Source organism: Monodelphis domestica, chromosome 3 (assembly GCF_027887165.1).
Source record: "Monodelphis domestica isolate mMonDom1 chromosome 3, mMonDom1.pri, whole genome shotgun sequence".
NCBI classification, from domain to species: domain Eukaryota; kingdom Metazoa; phylum Chordata; class Mammalia; order Didelphimorphia; family Didelphidae; genus Monodelphis; species Monodelphis domestica.
Window position 1 is genome coordinate 13,527,298 of NC_077229.1, and position 13,569 is coordinate 13,540,866.

General features: G+C 56.0%; 1 protein-coding gene across 2 annotated transcripts in view; it reads right to left on the bottom strand.

Moving 5' to 3' along the window:
- The window catches only part of KLHL22 (kelch like family member 22), a 37,418-nt gene that overhangs the window by 4,053 nt on the left and 19,796 nt on the right, over positions 1-13,569 (bottom strand). For both annotated transcript variants that reach the window (XM_007490794.3, XM_056821333.1), the window contains exons 4-5: positions 9,656-10,374; positions 5,903-6,095 (exon numbers count right to left, since the gene is read on the bottom strand). In XM_007490794.3, coding sequence (XP_007490856.1) covers positions 5,903-6,095; positions 9,656-10,374 — 912 coding nt within the window. The remainder of the gene's footprint in view (positions 1-5,902; positions 6,096-9,655; positions 10,375-13,569) is intronic.

Consider the following 13,569-nt stretch of genomic DNA (forward strand, 5'->3'; position numbering starts at 1 on the left):
GCCAGGGTCCCCTGACCTCTGAGCCCCCTATTCCCGCTCGGTCTTGGTTCATTTGTATTACTCAGATCAGAATATGTGCCTCACCCCCCTCACGCCCCCCAGAGATCGTAGGCCTCTTGGGCTAGCAGCCAGGCAAAGTCTGGGGTGGCACGGGCCCTCCCTGGCCATGGATGTCCCGGGGGGTTGCTCTAGGACAAGTTCCCCAAGGCCTCTGGGCTTCAGTCTTCCTTCCCACACAATGAGGGAGCTGGATGTCCCTTCCTGTGCCATGCCTGGCTCCTCAGGGCAGAAACAGCCTGGCACAGCAGAAGTCAGCCTGGCGCCGTCAATGATGGGCTCAGAGATCTGAGGCCACAGAAGCCCAGAGCCGGGAGGGCCTGCCCCCAGCATGGCCCAGAGTCTCCACCATAAAATCCCCAGCAAGCTTCTTGTTTCAAGGCCTACACCAGCACTTGGAAGCCCTAGGGACGGAGGGAGTGGGGCGAGGCCACTGAGGGAGTCCTGTCCAGCCTCCTCACCCTCCTTCCTTTCCAGGGGGAGCCTGAGAAGCAGGCCCAGAAGTCCAGAACATGGCCAGCCTGCAAGAGCTGGTCCCCAGGGCCACAGAAGAGATCAAGCCCACACCCACGGCACAAATTCAGGGCTGTTCCCACCCTCCTGCCATCTGGGACCAGCTGGGGCAGGTACTGAGAAAAGAAACAAGCCTCTGCTTTGGCACAAGAGGGCACCATCCCCACTGGACAGCCATGAAAAGGGAAGCTCAGAAAACGCCAGTGGCTTTCCCAAAGCTGTCCCAGGTCAGGGCTCTTGACCATGTGGAATCTACTACTTGCCTCTGACATCTACCAAATGACTTGGCCTCTCTGGGCCCAAGACTCCTCTGTAGAATGAAGAGCTTCAATGGAATTAAACAGGCAGAGAGGGAGCAGACGCTGGGCCTAGAACAGGAAGAGCCGAGTTCGAATATGCCCTCAGACACTCACTGGCTGTTTGACCCTAAGAAAATCACTTAACCTCTGTATGCCTCACTCCAGTGGAGAAGGAAATGGCAAACCATTCCAGGATCTCTGCCAAGGAAAGCCCGTGGCCAATCCTGGCATGCTGTGGTCCACAGGGCCCCGAAGAGTCGGCCATTTCCCTTCAATTAACATAATTTTAAATCACAAAACCGCAAAGCCTTGGGAATCAGGAAAGGCAGGTACAAATCACAGCAGTCCTTAGTAGCCGTGTGCCACTGAGGCTCCTCTCTGATTCTCCACTTCCTCGGCTGTAGCATGCAGGCAGGCAGGAGGGCTTGCACACTCAGAGGGGTAAGGGGACAGCTTACAGAGCTGCAGAGGTGAGGGGATTCCCCCACTACCAGAGCAGGGCTAACGTCTGGCCTCCCCAGGTGAGAAGCTGAGGAAGGGGACCACTCCTAGCTGGGGACTGCGAGCACAGGCCCTGCTTCCCTCCACAGAGCAGCAGCACTGGGCCCTTGGATGATGAACAATCCTCGGTGCTCTCCAAGCTCTCAAACCACAGACCGGGGCTCAGGAGGTTTCACCTGGCGTTTTACTGGCCTCCGCCGCCTGCTGAAGCCACTCATTATCTATGCTGCCTAATGAATTCCAAAAAAGGAGAACACAGTCGATTTCCTCCTCTGTGGCACTGCCCTGACTTCCTGCCCCCTTTCCCAGGGCAGCAGTAAGAGGAAGAGAAAAAGTTGCGGCTTTGGAAAAATGTGGATTACAATCTTTGCTTTACCACGTTCCAGCGAATTAACTGAGCAGCTAAGCCTCAGTTTCCTCACTGTAAAATGGAGGAGATTGTAGCATTGAGAACTTCGAAACAGACCTACCTCCCAAATATCCCAGAGGGCTAGCATGAGGTTCGATTGAGGTACATGTTCAAAGGCAGTTGGGTTACTATTGTTCTTTTTGCCAAGATCATACAAACTTCTCTCCCTCAGGAGGCAGCCAGGTGGAGCAGTGGAAGGTGCCCCCAGCCTGGAGTCAGCAAGAACTGAGTTCAAATTCAGCTCGAAAAACTTCCTAGCTATGTGAGCCTGGGGCAAGTCACTCTCAGTTTCCTCATTTGTAATGACAAACTGCTCTAGGATCTCTGCCAAGAAATGGGGTCACAGACCCAGACAGGAGAACCACTACTCCCTCAAGGCTCCCAACCCACTGCTTCAAGAAGAACTAGACACTCAGGGCCACCAAGGCGAACCCACCACTCGGCCAACTCCTGACCCAAGCAGCCAGCTCTGCACCAGGTCCCAAAGGAGTTACGGAGATGAAGAAAGACAAGGCCCTGGTCCTCCAGGAGCTCCAATAATCGGTCAGATTTGCTCAAGCTCCCATTCTTTCCAGGGGTCTCTGAAGCTAGGAATGGTGACGGAGTAACAATGCTCTGTGACCCACTGAATCCTGACTGGACTGTCCCAATGGAACCTGGGCCCAGAGCAGCCTCAGGGGCTTTTCTAGAGAAAACAGCTGTTATCATAAAAGAACTCACCAAGAGCCCCCCCCGACTATTCCAGGAACCGGCGGTCCCAGCCCTCCCCCAGAGCTGTGGTGTCTTCGGAGCAATCAAAGCTAAGCTAGCCAGGCAGCCGGAAGGCTCCTTTCCTTAGGCTACTCCACTTCCTGGGGTCTTTCAGTTCCCTCCAGGCTGTAGGGCCACACACCCAGGAAGGTACTTGGGCTGACACAGCCAGAGAGAAGCAGATCATCATCCCCAACTCACAATGGGAGGGCAGCCTAGCACTGAGCTCTGACTGGGCTTCGTGGGCCCATTAAGCAAGCAAGAGTAAAAGGGGAGGGAGATAAGAGACACAGAAAGAGAGAGAGAGAGAGAGACAGACAGACAGAGAGACAGACAGAGAGACAGACAGACAGAGACAGAGACAGAGAGAGACAGAGAGAGACAGAGAGAGAGGGAGGGGGGGAGACAGAGAGAGAAAAGAGGGGAAAGAGGAAGAGGGAGAAAAAGCGAGAGAAAAGGGAATGAGGGAGGGGGGAAGGGAAGGAGAGGGAGAGGTAGGGAGAGCTCCGGGGCACACTATCAAGCGCCATTCCAGGCCCCACTCTCCCAGTCCCAATTCCGCTCTATGACTCTGCCTAACAAGCCTGTTTCCAGCAGCAGGCCTCAGGCCCAGGCCCTAGCTTCCCCAGCTCCATATTAGCCTCAGTGATCCAACTTGAACAAAACTATGTATGTATTCTGTATCTGCACGTGGGTCCTTTTCTTAGAAAAGTCTGCTCCTGTTTTGTGCACATGACCGGTGGCAAGTGTTTCCCTCTGGCATCTTTCACAACAGTCTTGGAGCAGAGTGGCCGAGTCCCTTACCGTGGCTCATCCTGACAATTCCGCTGTTGCTGTGTCCCAGGTTCTCCCGTCTCCTGTTCTCCTGTTCACGGTACTCTGCATCAGTTCACACAAGTCTTCCCAGGTTGTCCTGAAACCAGCCCACTTATCCTTCCTTACTGAGCGATACTATTCTGCCACAACTTCTTCGGCCATCCCCCACTGATGAGCGTTCTCTCCATTTCTAATTCTTTGCCTCCAAAGAGTTGCTAGAAATATTTTTGTACATGTGGGTCCTATTCCTTTTCCTTTGATCTAGAACTAGTAGTGGGAGTGCTGGATCAAAGGGTATGCACAGGGGCAACAGGTGGCCTGAGTCAAACCTAGCCTCAGACACTTCCCAGCTGTGTGATCCTGGGCAAGTCACTTAACCCCCAGTGCCTAGCCCTTACCACTTGGAACTGATACTTAGTATTGACTCTAAGACAGAAGGAGAGGGTCTTAAAAAAATAGGGTTTATAGTCCTTTAGGCCTCACTTCAAATTGTTCTCCCAAATGGTGGACCAGTTCCCAACTTCACTGACAATAGCCTTATTTTTCACAGCGTGTCCGGCATTTATCATTTCCCTGTACTGTCATGTTAGTCAATGGGATATGTGGGAGGTGCTCTCTCGGAGTTGGTTTCATTTGTATTTCTCTAATTATTAGTGATTTAGAATATTTTTTCATATGACCATCAACAGCTTCTATTTCTTCTTTTGGAAACAAGGGCAGAAAATGTCTAGCAGCCAGGAAGTGACCCTTGGTCTGAGACATTACAAATACTTTGAAAGAGTAATCAATGAACAAGTGTTTATTAGTCCTACTAAGCGCCAGGTACTAGGGACAAGAAGACAAAACCAGACAGTCTTGGCCCTCAAGTACGTAAAACACACCTAAGAGCTCTCTAAGATAAAGACAGGTCCCTTTGAGAGACAAGAGCAGCTGGGGAGTGAGACCTCCCATGGGGTGGGCTCTCTTAAAAGGCTCAAAGCAAAAACTGAGGCAGAAGATGAAATATCACGTGAGCAACCGCAAAACCAGCCTGGCTGAGCCTCGGGGAAGTGAGGGAAGGGAAGCAAGTGGCTGGAACCAGTCTGGAAAGGCGAGATGGAGCAAAGGACTTTAGAAGTGACCCTGGGGGGACAGAACAGGGGGTGAAGCCTCCCCAAGAATCGGTCAAAGCCTGGATGAAGGGTAGCACGGCCTAAAGAGCAGAGGGCTCTGGGAGAGGCAGAGAGGAGGTTTCAGACAGGCTCGTGACGTGCCGATGACACTTCTGGTGTGAGACATCCAGCGCACGGCAGCAGGGGAGAGAAGGTGGCTCGCTGTGGCCATCGGGAATGCGGGTGCACACAGGAAATCCAGGCGTTCACCAAGAGACTTCAGGGAGAGGGACGGGCCCTTGGCCAAGGCAGCAGAGGAGGGACAAGAAGCACCAAGCAGCCGGGCAGGCAGAGAACCAAGAGAAGAAGGTGGATGGCACTCAAGGGAGGCCAAGAAGGCCCAGGACTGAGAAAAGGCCATTCGGCCTGGCAACGCAGAGCTCCCGCACCATCCATCATCTCTAGCTCAGCACTGAGAAGCGACTTGTCCTGAAGACAGCCTAGGACTGGCACGAGAAGGCAGAGAGCTCATCAAGTCAGACAACAGTTTGAAAAGGAGATTTTCTTGGCTAAAGGAGAGGCAGCAGGGTGTGTCGGACCTGGAGTCAGGCAGACTCACCTTCCTGAGTTCAAATCCTGCCTCAGACACTTCCTAGCTGGAGGACCCCGGGCAAGTCTCTGCACCCAGTTGGCCTGAGTTTCCTCCTCTGCCAAATGACCTGGAGAAGGAAGTGGCAAACCACTCCAGGATCTCTGCCAAGAAGACCCCGCATGGGGCAGGAAGTCAGGTGTTTCTGAACAATGATACCAAAAGGAGGAGGTGGCAGCTCAGCAAGGATGGCCACCAAGTGACTGCAGATGAGCAAAGCTCCCCTGTCTCTCCGCTGCCCTTTGAGGGCCACAAGCCAAATCTCCAAGAACCTGAAGAGATAAAAGGACCACGTGCACACAGAAGGCGCTTAATCGATACTTGTTGCCAGGTTGTTCTTAGTCAAGTTCAGCTCTCTGTGCCCCCACGTGGGGTTTTCTTGGCAGAAATGCCGGAGTGTTTTGTAACTCCTTCTCCAGGTCATTTGGCAGAGGAGGAACCTGAGACCAGCTGGTGCAGAGAGCTGCCCGGGGGTCTCTCTGTAATCAGGTAAGTAGGGAGGGATGTCAATAAGCCAACCAGGCTCAAGGGCGGTTTCACACCTTTCCGGGCAAGCCTGGCTGGCCTCCCCCAGCAGCCTCCCTATTGCTCTTACCTTGTACCTAACGCTCCTCCCTGCTGGGACATGACTGCTTCTGGCTCTCCTCCCACAGAGGCCTCGGGGAGCAGCCTGGGGAGTCCCAGAATTCCCAGCACAGTGCCAGGACAGGGCAGCTCCCCACCAACTCCAACCACAGACGCTGGGGACCCTGACCTCCAGGGCCTCCCTAAGGAGACCCTCCTCCCCCAGTGCCACCCTCGGCACCCAGAGGCTTACCTCCCTCTTCAGAGGTGCCACATAGCTCCATGTGTTGCTGTCAGGGTCATAGCGCTCCACCTCCTTCAGGTCCGTATGGTAGTCTCGTCCGGCCACAGCGTAGATGTACTTGCCCAGGACACACACACAGAGGTCGGCATGTTCCTGCTGCAGGGACTGGATCTGAAACCACCTGTTGTGCCTTGGGTCATACCTTGGAAGGAGACAAGCAGACGGGGCTGGGGTCGGCCGGGACCCTCCAACGGAGGCTGCCAGGGCCTCTGCAGCCTCTGGCCCAAGGTCCTCGCTTGTGGCACCCACAAGCAGGCATCCGAGGCAGAACTTCAAAGTGGGCCTCAGGACAGAGGCACTGGCTCGGGGATGAGGAGGAGGGCTGGGGAAGCCCAAGAGAAAGCACTTGTGGGGTCTAAGGGGGCATCCTGGGGGTGCTTCCTCCTTTGGGGCCTCAGAAGCCCCAAGCCCAGGAGCTTTGGAGGTGCTGATGGACCAGGTGAGGGGCTACCTGGGGAGACAAGTGGCTACAGAGCAGGCATGAATCACAGCCCGAGCCAGAAGGTCGAGGGCTACAAGGAAATGCTCGTGCCATCCAGCAGGAAGGTGTTGTCTCAGGAATAGAAATCTGGTGAGACGGGGGCCCCCAGGAGACTCGAATGGGACACCACCACTAAGGACTGCCACTGCTCCCACCAGTGCCCAGGGAAACCCACTATCTGCCAAGTGGCCCACACCGAAGAGGCTGCCTCCAGGGGGCACCATGGGGCACAGAGTGCCAAGCCCAGTGTCAGGAAGACCCAAGCTCAGACCCTGCCTCGGGCCTTGGTACTGGGGTAGTCCCGGTGGGCAAGTCCCTTCGCTAAAATGGGGATCAGGAAAGCCCCTGCATCCCCAGGTGACTGTGAGGATCAGATGAGGCTCTGTGGGCACAGCACAATGCCCGGTACACAGAAGGCACTTAAAAGCTTCTTCCCTCCTCTTCCTTCACCCCCTTCTCCTCTGGGACAGCTCCGACTGTGCTTGGGCAGTGCCCAAGCTCTAGGCTCATCCCACTTCTGCAGCTTCTTTGCCTGGTCTTAGTCATACTGCCCAGGGTCACAAGAGATCTGGAGCTGGAAGGGGCTTTGTGGGCCACCTGGTCCCCCTTTCCCACTTCACAGATGACAAAATAGAGGCACAGGGCACTGGGTCTTGCTCAGGGTCGCCGAGTGTCCGAGGTATGGCACGAGCCTTGCTCTTCCAGGGCCCGCCGTGTTCCTTCCCCATCCTCCAGGCTAAGCATTCGTCCCTGACCCGCCCAGACGCGGGGCCCTGGGCACCCAGGCTCATCCAGAGAGGCAGGGAGGTTTCTATCCCCTCCCTGAAGTTGGGGGGTTGGAATTATTCAGAAGAAAGAACTGAAAAAAGCATCGAAGCCAGAGACTTCTGGGGAAGATTGAAGCCAGAGAGAATCTGGGTTCATGAGCACAGGCCTGCCCTCACTTGGAGGCCCACCATGGCCCAGAAGTGGCCCAGGGCCCCAAACAGGCTCCACCACGTCCTGCCCAGAACCTGGGCTGAGAGGCTGAGGAGCCTCACACAAAGTACCCCTCGGGCCAGGGGAGAGACTAGAGAAGGGGACAAACGGAGGCAGAAGACGTACCAAATCCCAGAGCGATACCTCGCAGTCCAGGCTCACTGCCTATCAGCCCAGGAAGTGGGAGCTCTCTGTCTGAAAGCCAACATTCTCCCCAAGCTCCAAACCAGAAGCCACTGACCAAATGGCCGTGGAGGAGAACCACGGACACTCCAGGCAAGCTGGCCAGAATGCCCTCGTGTGCCTTTGCCTGGGTCCTTGCACAGGCCCTTCCTTCCTTATTTAAAAGCCTTTGCTTCCTGTCTCAGTAACAACTCTAAGAGCAAGGGTTAGGCAATGGGGGCAAGGCAACTTGCCTGGGGCCACATCTGAACCCAGGTCCTCCTGACTCCAGGTCTGGCCCTTTACCCCCTGTGCCGGCCGGCTGCCCCCTACTTTGCTTCAGAGCTCAGCTCCCACACGAGGCCGCCCTGTTCCTGCCTGCCTCCAACAACCCCCCGGTCTTCACTTTTCCCTCTCCTTGGGGGAGCACAGAAGCCCTGCGCCTTGCCCGCCCTTGCTGCCTCTGGCTAGCACCCAGAAGACGAGTCACGCGGAACACGTGGCCAGCTGGCCCCCTAGAGCTCTGGCTCCCTCTCCACCAAACAAGACAACCCTCCTGTCAGAGGCGTCCCTTGGGCCAGGCCTTGGGGCAGAGAATGAAGCCTCCCCTCCTCTCCAGGGTGCGCGTTCCGATGGAACAAGCTACAGGGCCCAACAGGTGTCTCCATGTCTACGGAATAGGCCCGAACGAGGACAAAGCAGTAGTTCAAGAGGAGGTGGCTGAGGAGGGAGAACAGTGAAATCTGGGAGCCAGGAGAGACTTCTTGGAGGAGGGGGAGCATGAGCTGAAGCCAACAGGAGGGCGGAAGAGGACAGGAAGGAGAGCCAAGTGTGGTGGGTCTGGGGAGGTGCTTGGGGGTGCGGAAGTGCAGGGCTCCCAGAGCGACCCTGGGAAGCGTCTACCTTATGGCAGAAGCGAGGCGGAACCCCAGAGCTCACTGAGGGGGGCAGGGGGCAGAAATGGAGGAAGCGTAGGTGGGGGGCTGAGGAGGAGGTGACAGGGACCTGGACTGAGATGTGCAGAATGTGCCAGCCCGCAGGGAAGGAAGCGCGAGGCCTGCGGGATGGGGTCTCTGCCGAGGCAGGAGGTGTGGAAAGCGTGTTTGAAGCGAACGAGTAGAAGGCCTAGAACAGGGCCTGGGGAGGCCCAGGGGGTGATGGGATGAGCCAAAGGAAACTGAGACAGAGAAGTCCCAGGAGAGGAGGCTCGGACGCCCGGGGGGACAGGGTGCTCCTACCCCAACCAAGATGGGATGGAGGAGAGATCAGAGCTCCAGCCAATCCTAGCACGCTGGCTCCTACAGAGAGGCCCATTGAGGAAACCTGTCCAGAGCCAGTCTGTAGAAGGTTGAGGAAGGGACCAGGAAGAAAGTGCCATTTGGGCACCAGCATAGACCAAGGCAGGAAAAGGTCAGGAAGCTCTGAAGCCTTGACGGTCCCACCTCTCCTTGATGACACCCCCCAAGTCCATGAGGGAGGGCCCCTGGCGCACCTCCCCCTGGCAGCCCGCTCGCCTTGGGGCAGCCCCAACACCTGCTGCTCCTGCTTTGGTCCTCCAGGACAAGGACTCCCTCCTCCCTGACAGCCTCCCAAATCCTCGAACTCTTCGCCAAGGTAAATCTCCTTGGATCCTTTATCACACAAACTCAAGGTGACCCTCTCCAGCCTCCAGTGCCCACAGCCAAAGCCAGGTGACGCCTGGCTGGGCTGGGGGCCAGGGATGGATCCCCCTTCTTTCTCGCTCTCGAGATTCCTGCCTCTGGCCCCCAGGCGGTCTGCCATTAGCCCAAGGCTGACCCAAGGCTAGATCTGCGCAGGTAGGCCGGCGCGACTCCTCGGTGGCTTCCACCCATCCAGGCTCAGGGGGCTCTTAGCAAGTGGCATGTCCCTGCGGCCTCCGTTTCCTCATCCATCAAATTCAGCTACAACAACCAGGGCAGGCACTGCTCTGTCCCTGCTGCCCTCTGGGGCGGGCACGGAACAGCCCCAGCCCCCCTGCCCCCCCCCTGCCCTTCCTGTGGGAAGACGGCCCCCCGCACAGGGAGGACACCGGCGGCCCGGGGCAGGGCCAGCCCACCTACCTCCAGCACCTGGCCTCGGCCCGGAAGCCGCGCACGTTGTTGTCCCCCCCGATGAGGTAGACGAAGTTGTGCAGGACGGCCACGCCCTGGTTAGACATGCGGGGGGCCAGCGCGGCCGTGAAGTGGCGCCACTCGCCCAGCGTCGGGTGCAGGTACTTGGCCTGGTCGCTGAGCACCGTGGACGGCGTGGAGTGCATGCCCCCGAAGCCCACGACGCAGCGGAACTCGGAGCGCAGGGCCGTGTGCGGGCTCTGCAAGCTGGGCTGCAGGCTCTCGTGGCGGTGGTAGCGCAGCGCCCCGCCCACCGTGTCGCGCAGCGGGCACGGGCCCAGCCGGTCGTAGAGCCTCTGCAGCAGCTGCAGCTCCATGAGCGGGAAGCGCACGGTCTCCAGCAGCTTGGGCGGCTCGAGCAGCGACACCTGCTCGGCCTCGATCTGCTCGCGGCTGTAGTGGTAGAGCAGGGCGCCCTCGTACACCTCGTTCTCGCAGCTCACCTCCAGCCGGTCGCTGCTCAGCAGGGCGTACACCTTGTCCAGGGGCAGCTGCCGGTACTTGTCCGTCCTGCAGAAGGCCACGAAGTTCCGCAGGATGTACGAGTCCAGCTGCTCCGTGAGGCGGCCCAGCTCGAAGAGGTCGGCCAGCTTGTACACGTCCAGGATGTTCTCCTCGTCCACCCAGGACATGAGGAAGTCGCAGCAGAAGTGGATGATCTCGGGGATCTGAGAGAGAGAGAGAGAGCGCCAGAGTGAGGGGCTTTCAGCAGGGGAGCCCGAGGGCCGGCCCCACAGGCTCCAATCGTTACGGCCCATCCACGCCACCCGGCACTGCCAATGGGCAGCTCCAAAGCCGGGAAACCAGGGCCCTGCTGGGGCAGCGACTCACCCAAGAGGGTCCTGGCAGAGCCGCGGCTCCGGCCTGGCCCTTCTCACTAGCCGACCACACAGCTCTGCCACACCTCCAGGTGCCTTTTAGATCCAAGGCCCGGGGGGCCCCCTCACAGCTGCTGGTGCTTGGGGTCTGCGCTCCCCATGTAGTCCACGACGCCCCCCTCCTCCACTGGTTCCCCCTCCAAACCCCCAGATGATAACAAAGCCTGCTCTCAGGGAAAAACTAATTATGCTCCCCTCGACCCTATCTGTACTTTTAATGGGCAACAGAAAGAGGTTCAAGCTCTAGCTGAAGAGAGCACGAGGGGACAGCACAGTGCACAGAGCACTGGGTCTGCAGGCATCTCCTCAAGTTCAAATCCAACCTCAGACACTTAATAACTACCTGACTCCCTGTTTACCTCGGTTTACCCATCCGCAAAATGATCTGGCCAAGGAAACAGCAAACCACTCTGGGATCTTTGCCAAGAAAAGCACAAAGGACCAACCAAAGGGCCCAGCCACACCTCTACGTGCCCCCAGCCCTGGGCCCAGGAGCAGGTCTGCGAGGCGCCCTCTCTCATGTCAGGACTTCTCTGCCGTGGCTCTTGGCTGGGCACCAGGGAGGCTGAGGCGTACTCCCTGCTCCCTGCCAGCTAGCTAGATGAGCCTGGATCACCTCCCCTCCGCCCCCAGCCCCCAGGCACCTCCTATGTAGGCTGAGGTGCAGCAGGCCATCCCGTGGTGCTGCTGAGGCCAACGTCCCCAGGCAGCCCGCTCAGTATTATCTCCGGGGCTCTAGCTCCGGGCCTGGCGCGCAGTGTCAACTCAAGAGCCACACCCCAGACATGTGTCCAAACAGGGGAAGCAGAGGCGTCCCGTTCACGGCTGCGGCCAGAGGAATTCCAAGGGCACCGGGAAGCATCTGCCACTCTAAAGAAAACCCCACCCGACATGGACAACATTCAGCCGCGGCTGCAGGGATTCGCTTCTCCTTGAGTGCTTCTGGGGATTCCCATCTCAACTCTGCAGCTTTCCATGTTGGTCCCAACCTGGGGTGCCCCTGGTGAGTCCAGGCACATGTCCTGACTCCAAGGCCAGCCCCTTCTGCCAGGCAGCCTCTCACCTAATCTCTGTGCACAGACAGCACGGGCAGAAGGTCCACCGGAAAGAACCCTGGCCTCAAACTAGGAGGGACCTGGGTTTGAATCCTCTGGTGAGGCCTCAGGCAATTCATCTCTCTACTAGAGTGGCTATGAAAAAAGACCATGGAGGCCCTCCAAGGGCCCTAGAGAAACATATTATCACTGTTCTATTTTATGCCCTGGAAAACCTTTAGAATTCCATAGGAAAACACCCTCAAGTGGGAAGGTGGAGACTCAGCAACAGAACAAAGAGCTGCCACGAGCCGGCATCTCATGGGGATACGTAGACCTAGCAGAGAAGCCCTGTGCAACTTAATAGACGATCAGCTGAACCAAGAAGGAAGGAGGAAAATCTGCCTCCTAGGGCAGCATCCCCAAGGACAAAGCTGGAGCAGGTGGGGGCTGAGCTGAGCACGGGGTCCTCAGACACAGCCCAGACTCTCCTGAGCCAGGGCTGCTCCTCTTGGGCCCATCTCCCCTTACACCAGGGTCCTCACTGCACCAATGGAGAAGTTTTCTGTCTCCCCTGGAGTAGAACTCGATAGCTTCCTGTCTCGTGGCCTAGAAATCCCAGGTCAAAGTCAGTCATTGCCTCCTTAAGGTACAGCCTAGGAACAAAGCTTCCCCAGCACCATCAGAGACAGACCCAGAGCCAGAGGCACACAAATTCATAGAGAAGTCATTTATAAGAATACAAGTCACTCCCCAATGTGTATATATGAACAAGCAGTTTTCTAATGAAGAAATCAAAAACTATTAATAATCACATGAGAAAAAAGGTTCTAAATCCCTCTTGATTCAAGAGATGCACAAACAACTCTGAGGTACCACCTCACACCTAGCAGAATGGACAATATAACAATAAAGGAAAGTGATAAAAAACTGGGGCACTAATGCATTGTTGGTGGAGTTGTGAATGATCTAACCACAATGGAGGACAATTTGGAACTATGCCCAAAGGGCTATAAAACGATGCATGCCCTTTGATCCAGTAATACTACTACTGGATCTGCATTCCACCTACTTGTACAAAAAGATATTTCTAGCTGTTCTTTTTAGGGTGCCAAGGAATTGGAAACTGAGGACTATCCCTCAATTGGGGAATGGCTGAACAAATTGTGGCATGTGATGTTGATGGATACTATTGTGCTGTAAGGAATGATGAACAGGATGATTTCAGAAAAGCTGGAAAGACCTTCATAGACTGACGCTGAATGAAATAAGCAGAACCAGGAGAACAGTGTACACAGACAGTGACAACAACATCGTACAAGGATCAGCTGGAAAAGACTTCACTTCACTCAGCAAAACAATGATCAATTCTGGAGGATTTACGGCAACTAATGCTCTCTAGCCACCTCCAGAAGAACTGCTGGATCAGATGTAGGTCAAAACAACTCTCTTTCCCATTAGTTTATTTACAGTTTGATCCGGGGTTGGAGTTTTAGATGAGTATTCTCGTGCAACAATGACTAATGAAGAAGTAGGCTTTGCATGGCCATGCCTGTATAACCCGGATCAAACTGCTTACCATCTCTGAGAGGGGGAAGGGAGGAAAAACAATTTGGACCTTATAATTTCAGAAAATGTATGTGGAAAATTGTTATTACATGTAATTGGGAAAGTAAAATATCTTTAAAAATAAAACAGATACAGGGGCACAGAGACAGAGTCAAAGACTCCGAGCCAGAGCCAGAGTCTGAGTCAGAGATTCAGAGAGAGAGACCTAGAGACAAAGATTCAGTTAGAAGTGGAGACAGACTCGGTGTCAAAGGCAGAGACTTAGAGCCAGAAACACAGAGACAAGGCGGGCACCCACAGCAGAGCATGAATCGATGCAGAGGGGATTCTGCAAAGAGCCAGGAGAAGGCCGAAGCAGCAGCTTAAGGAGGCGAATGCCAAT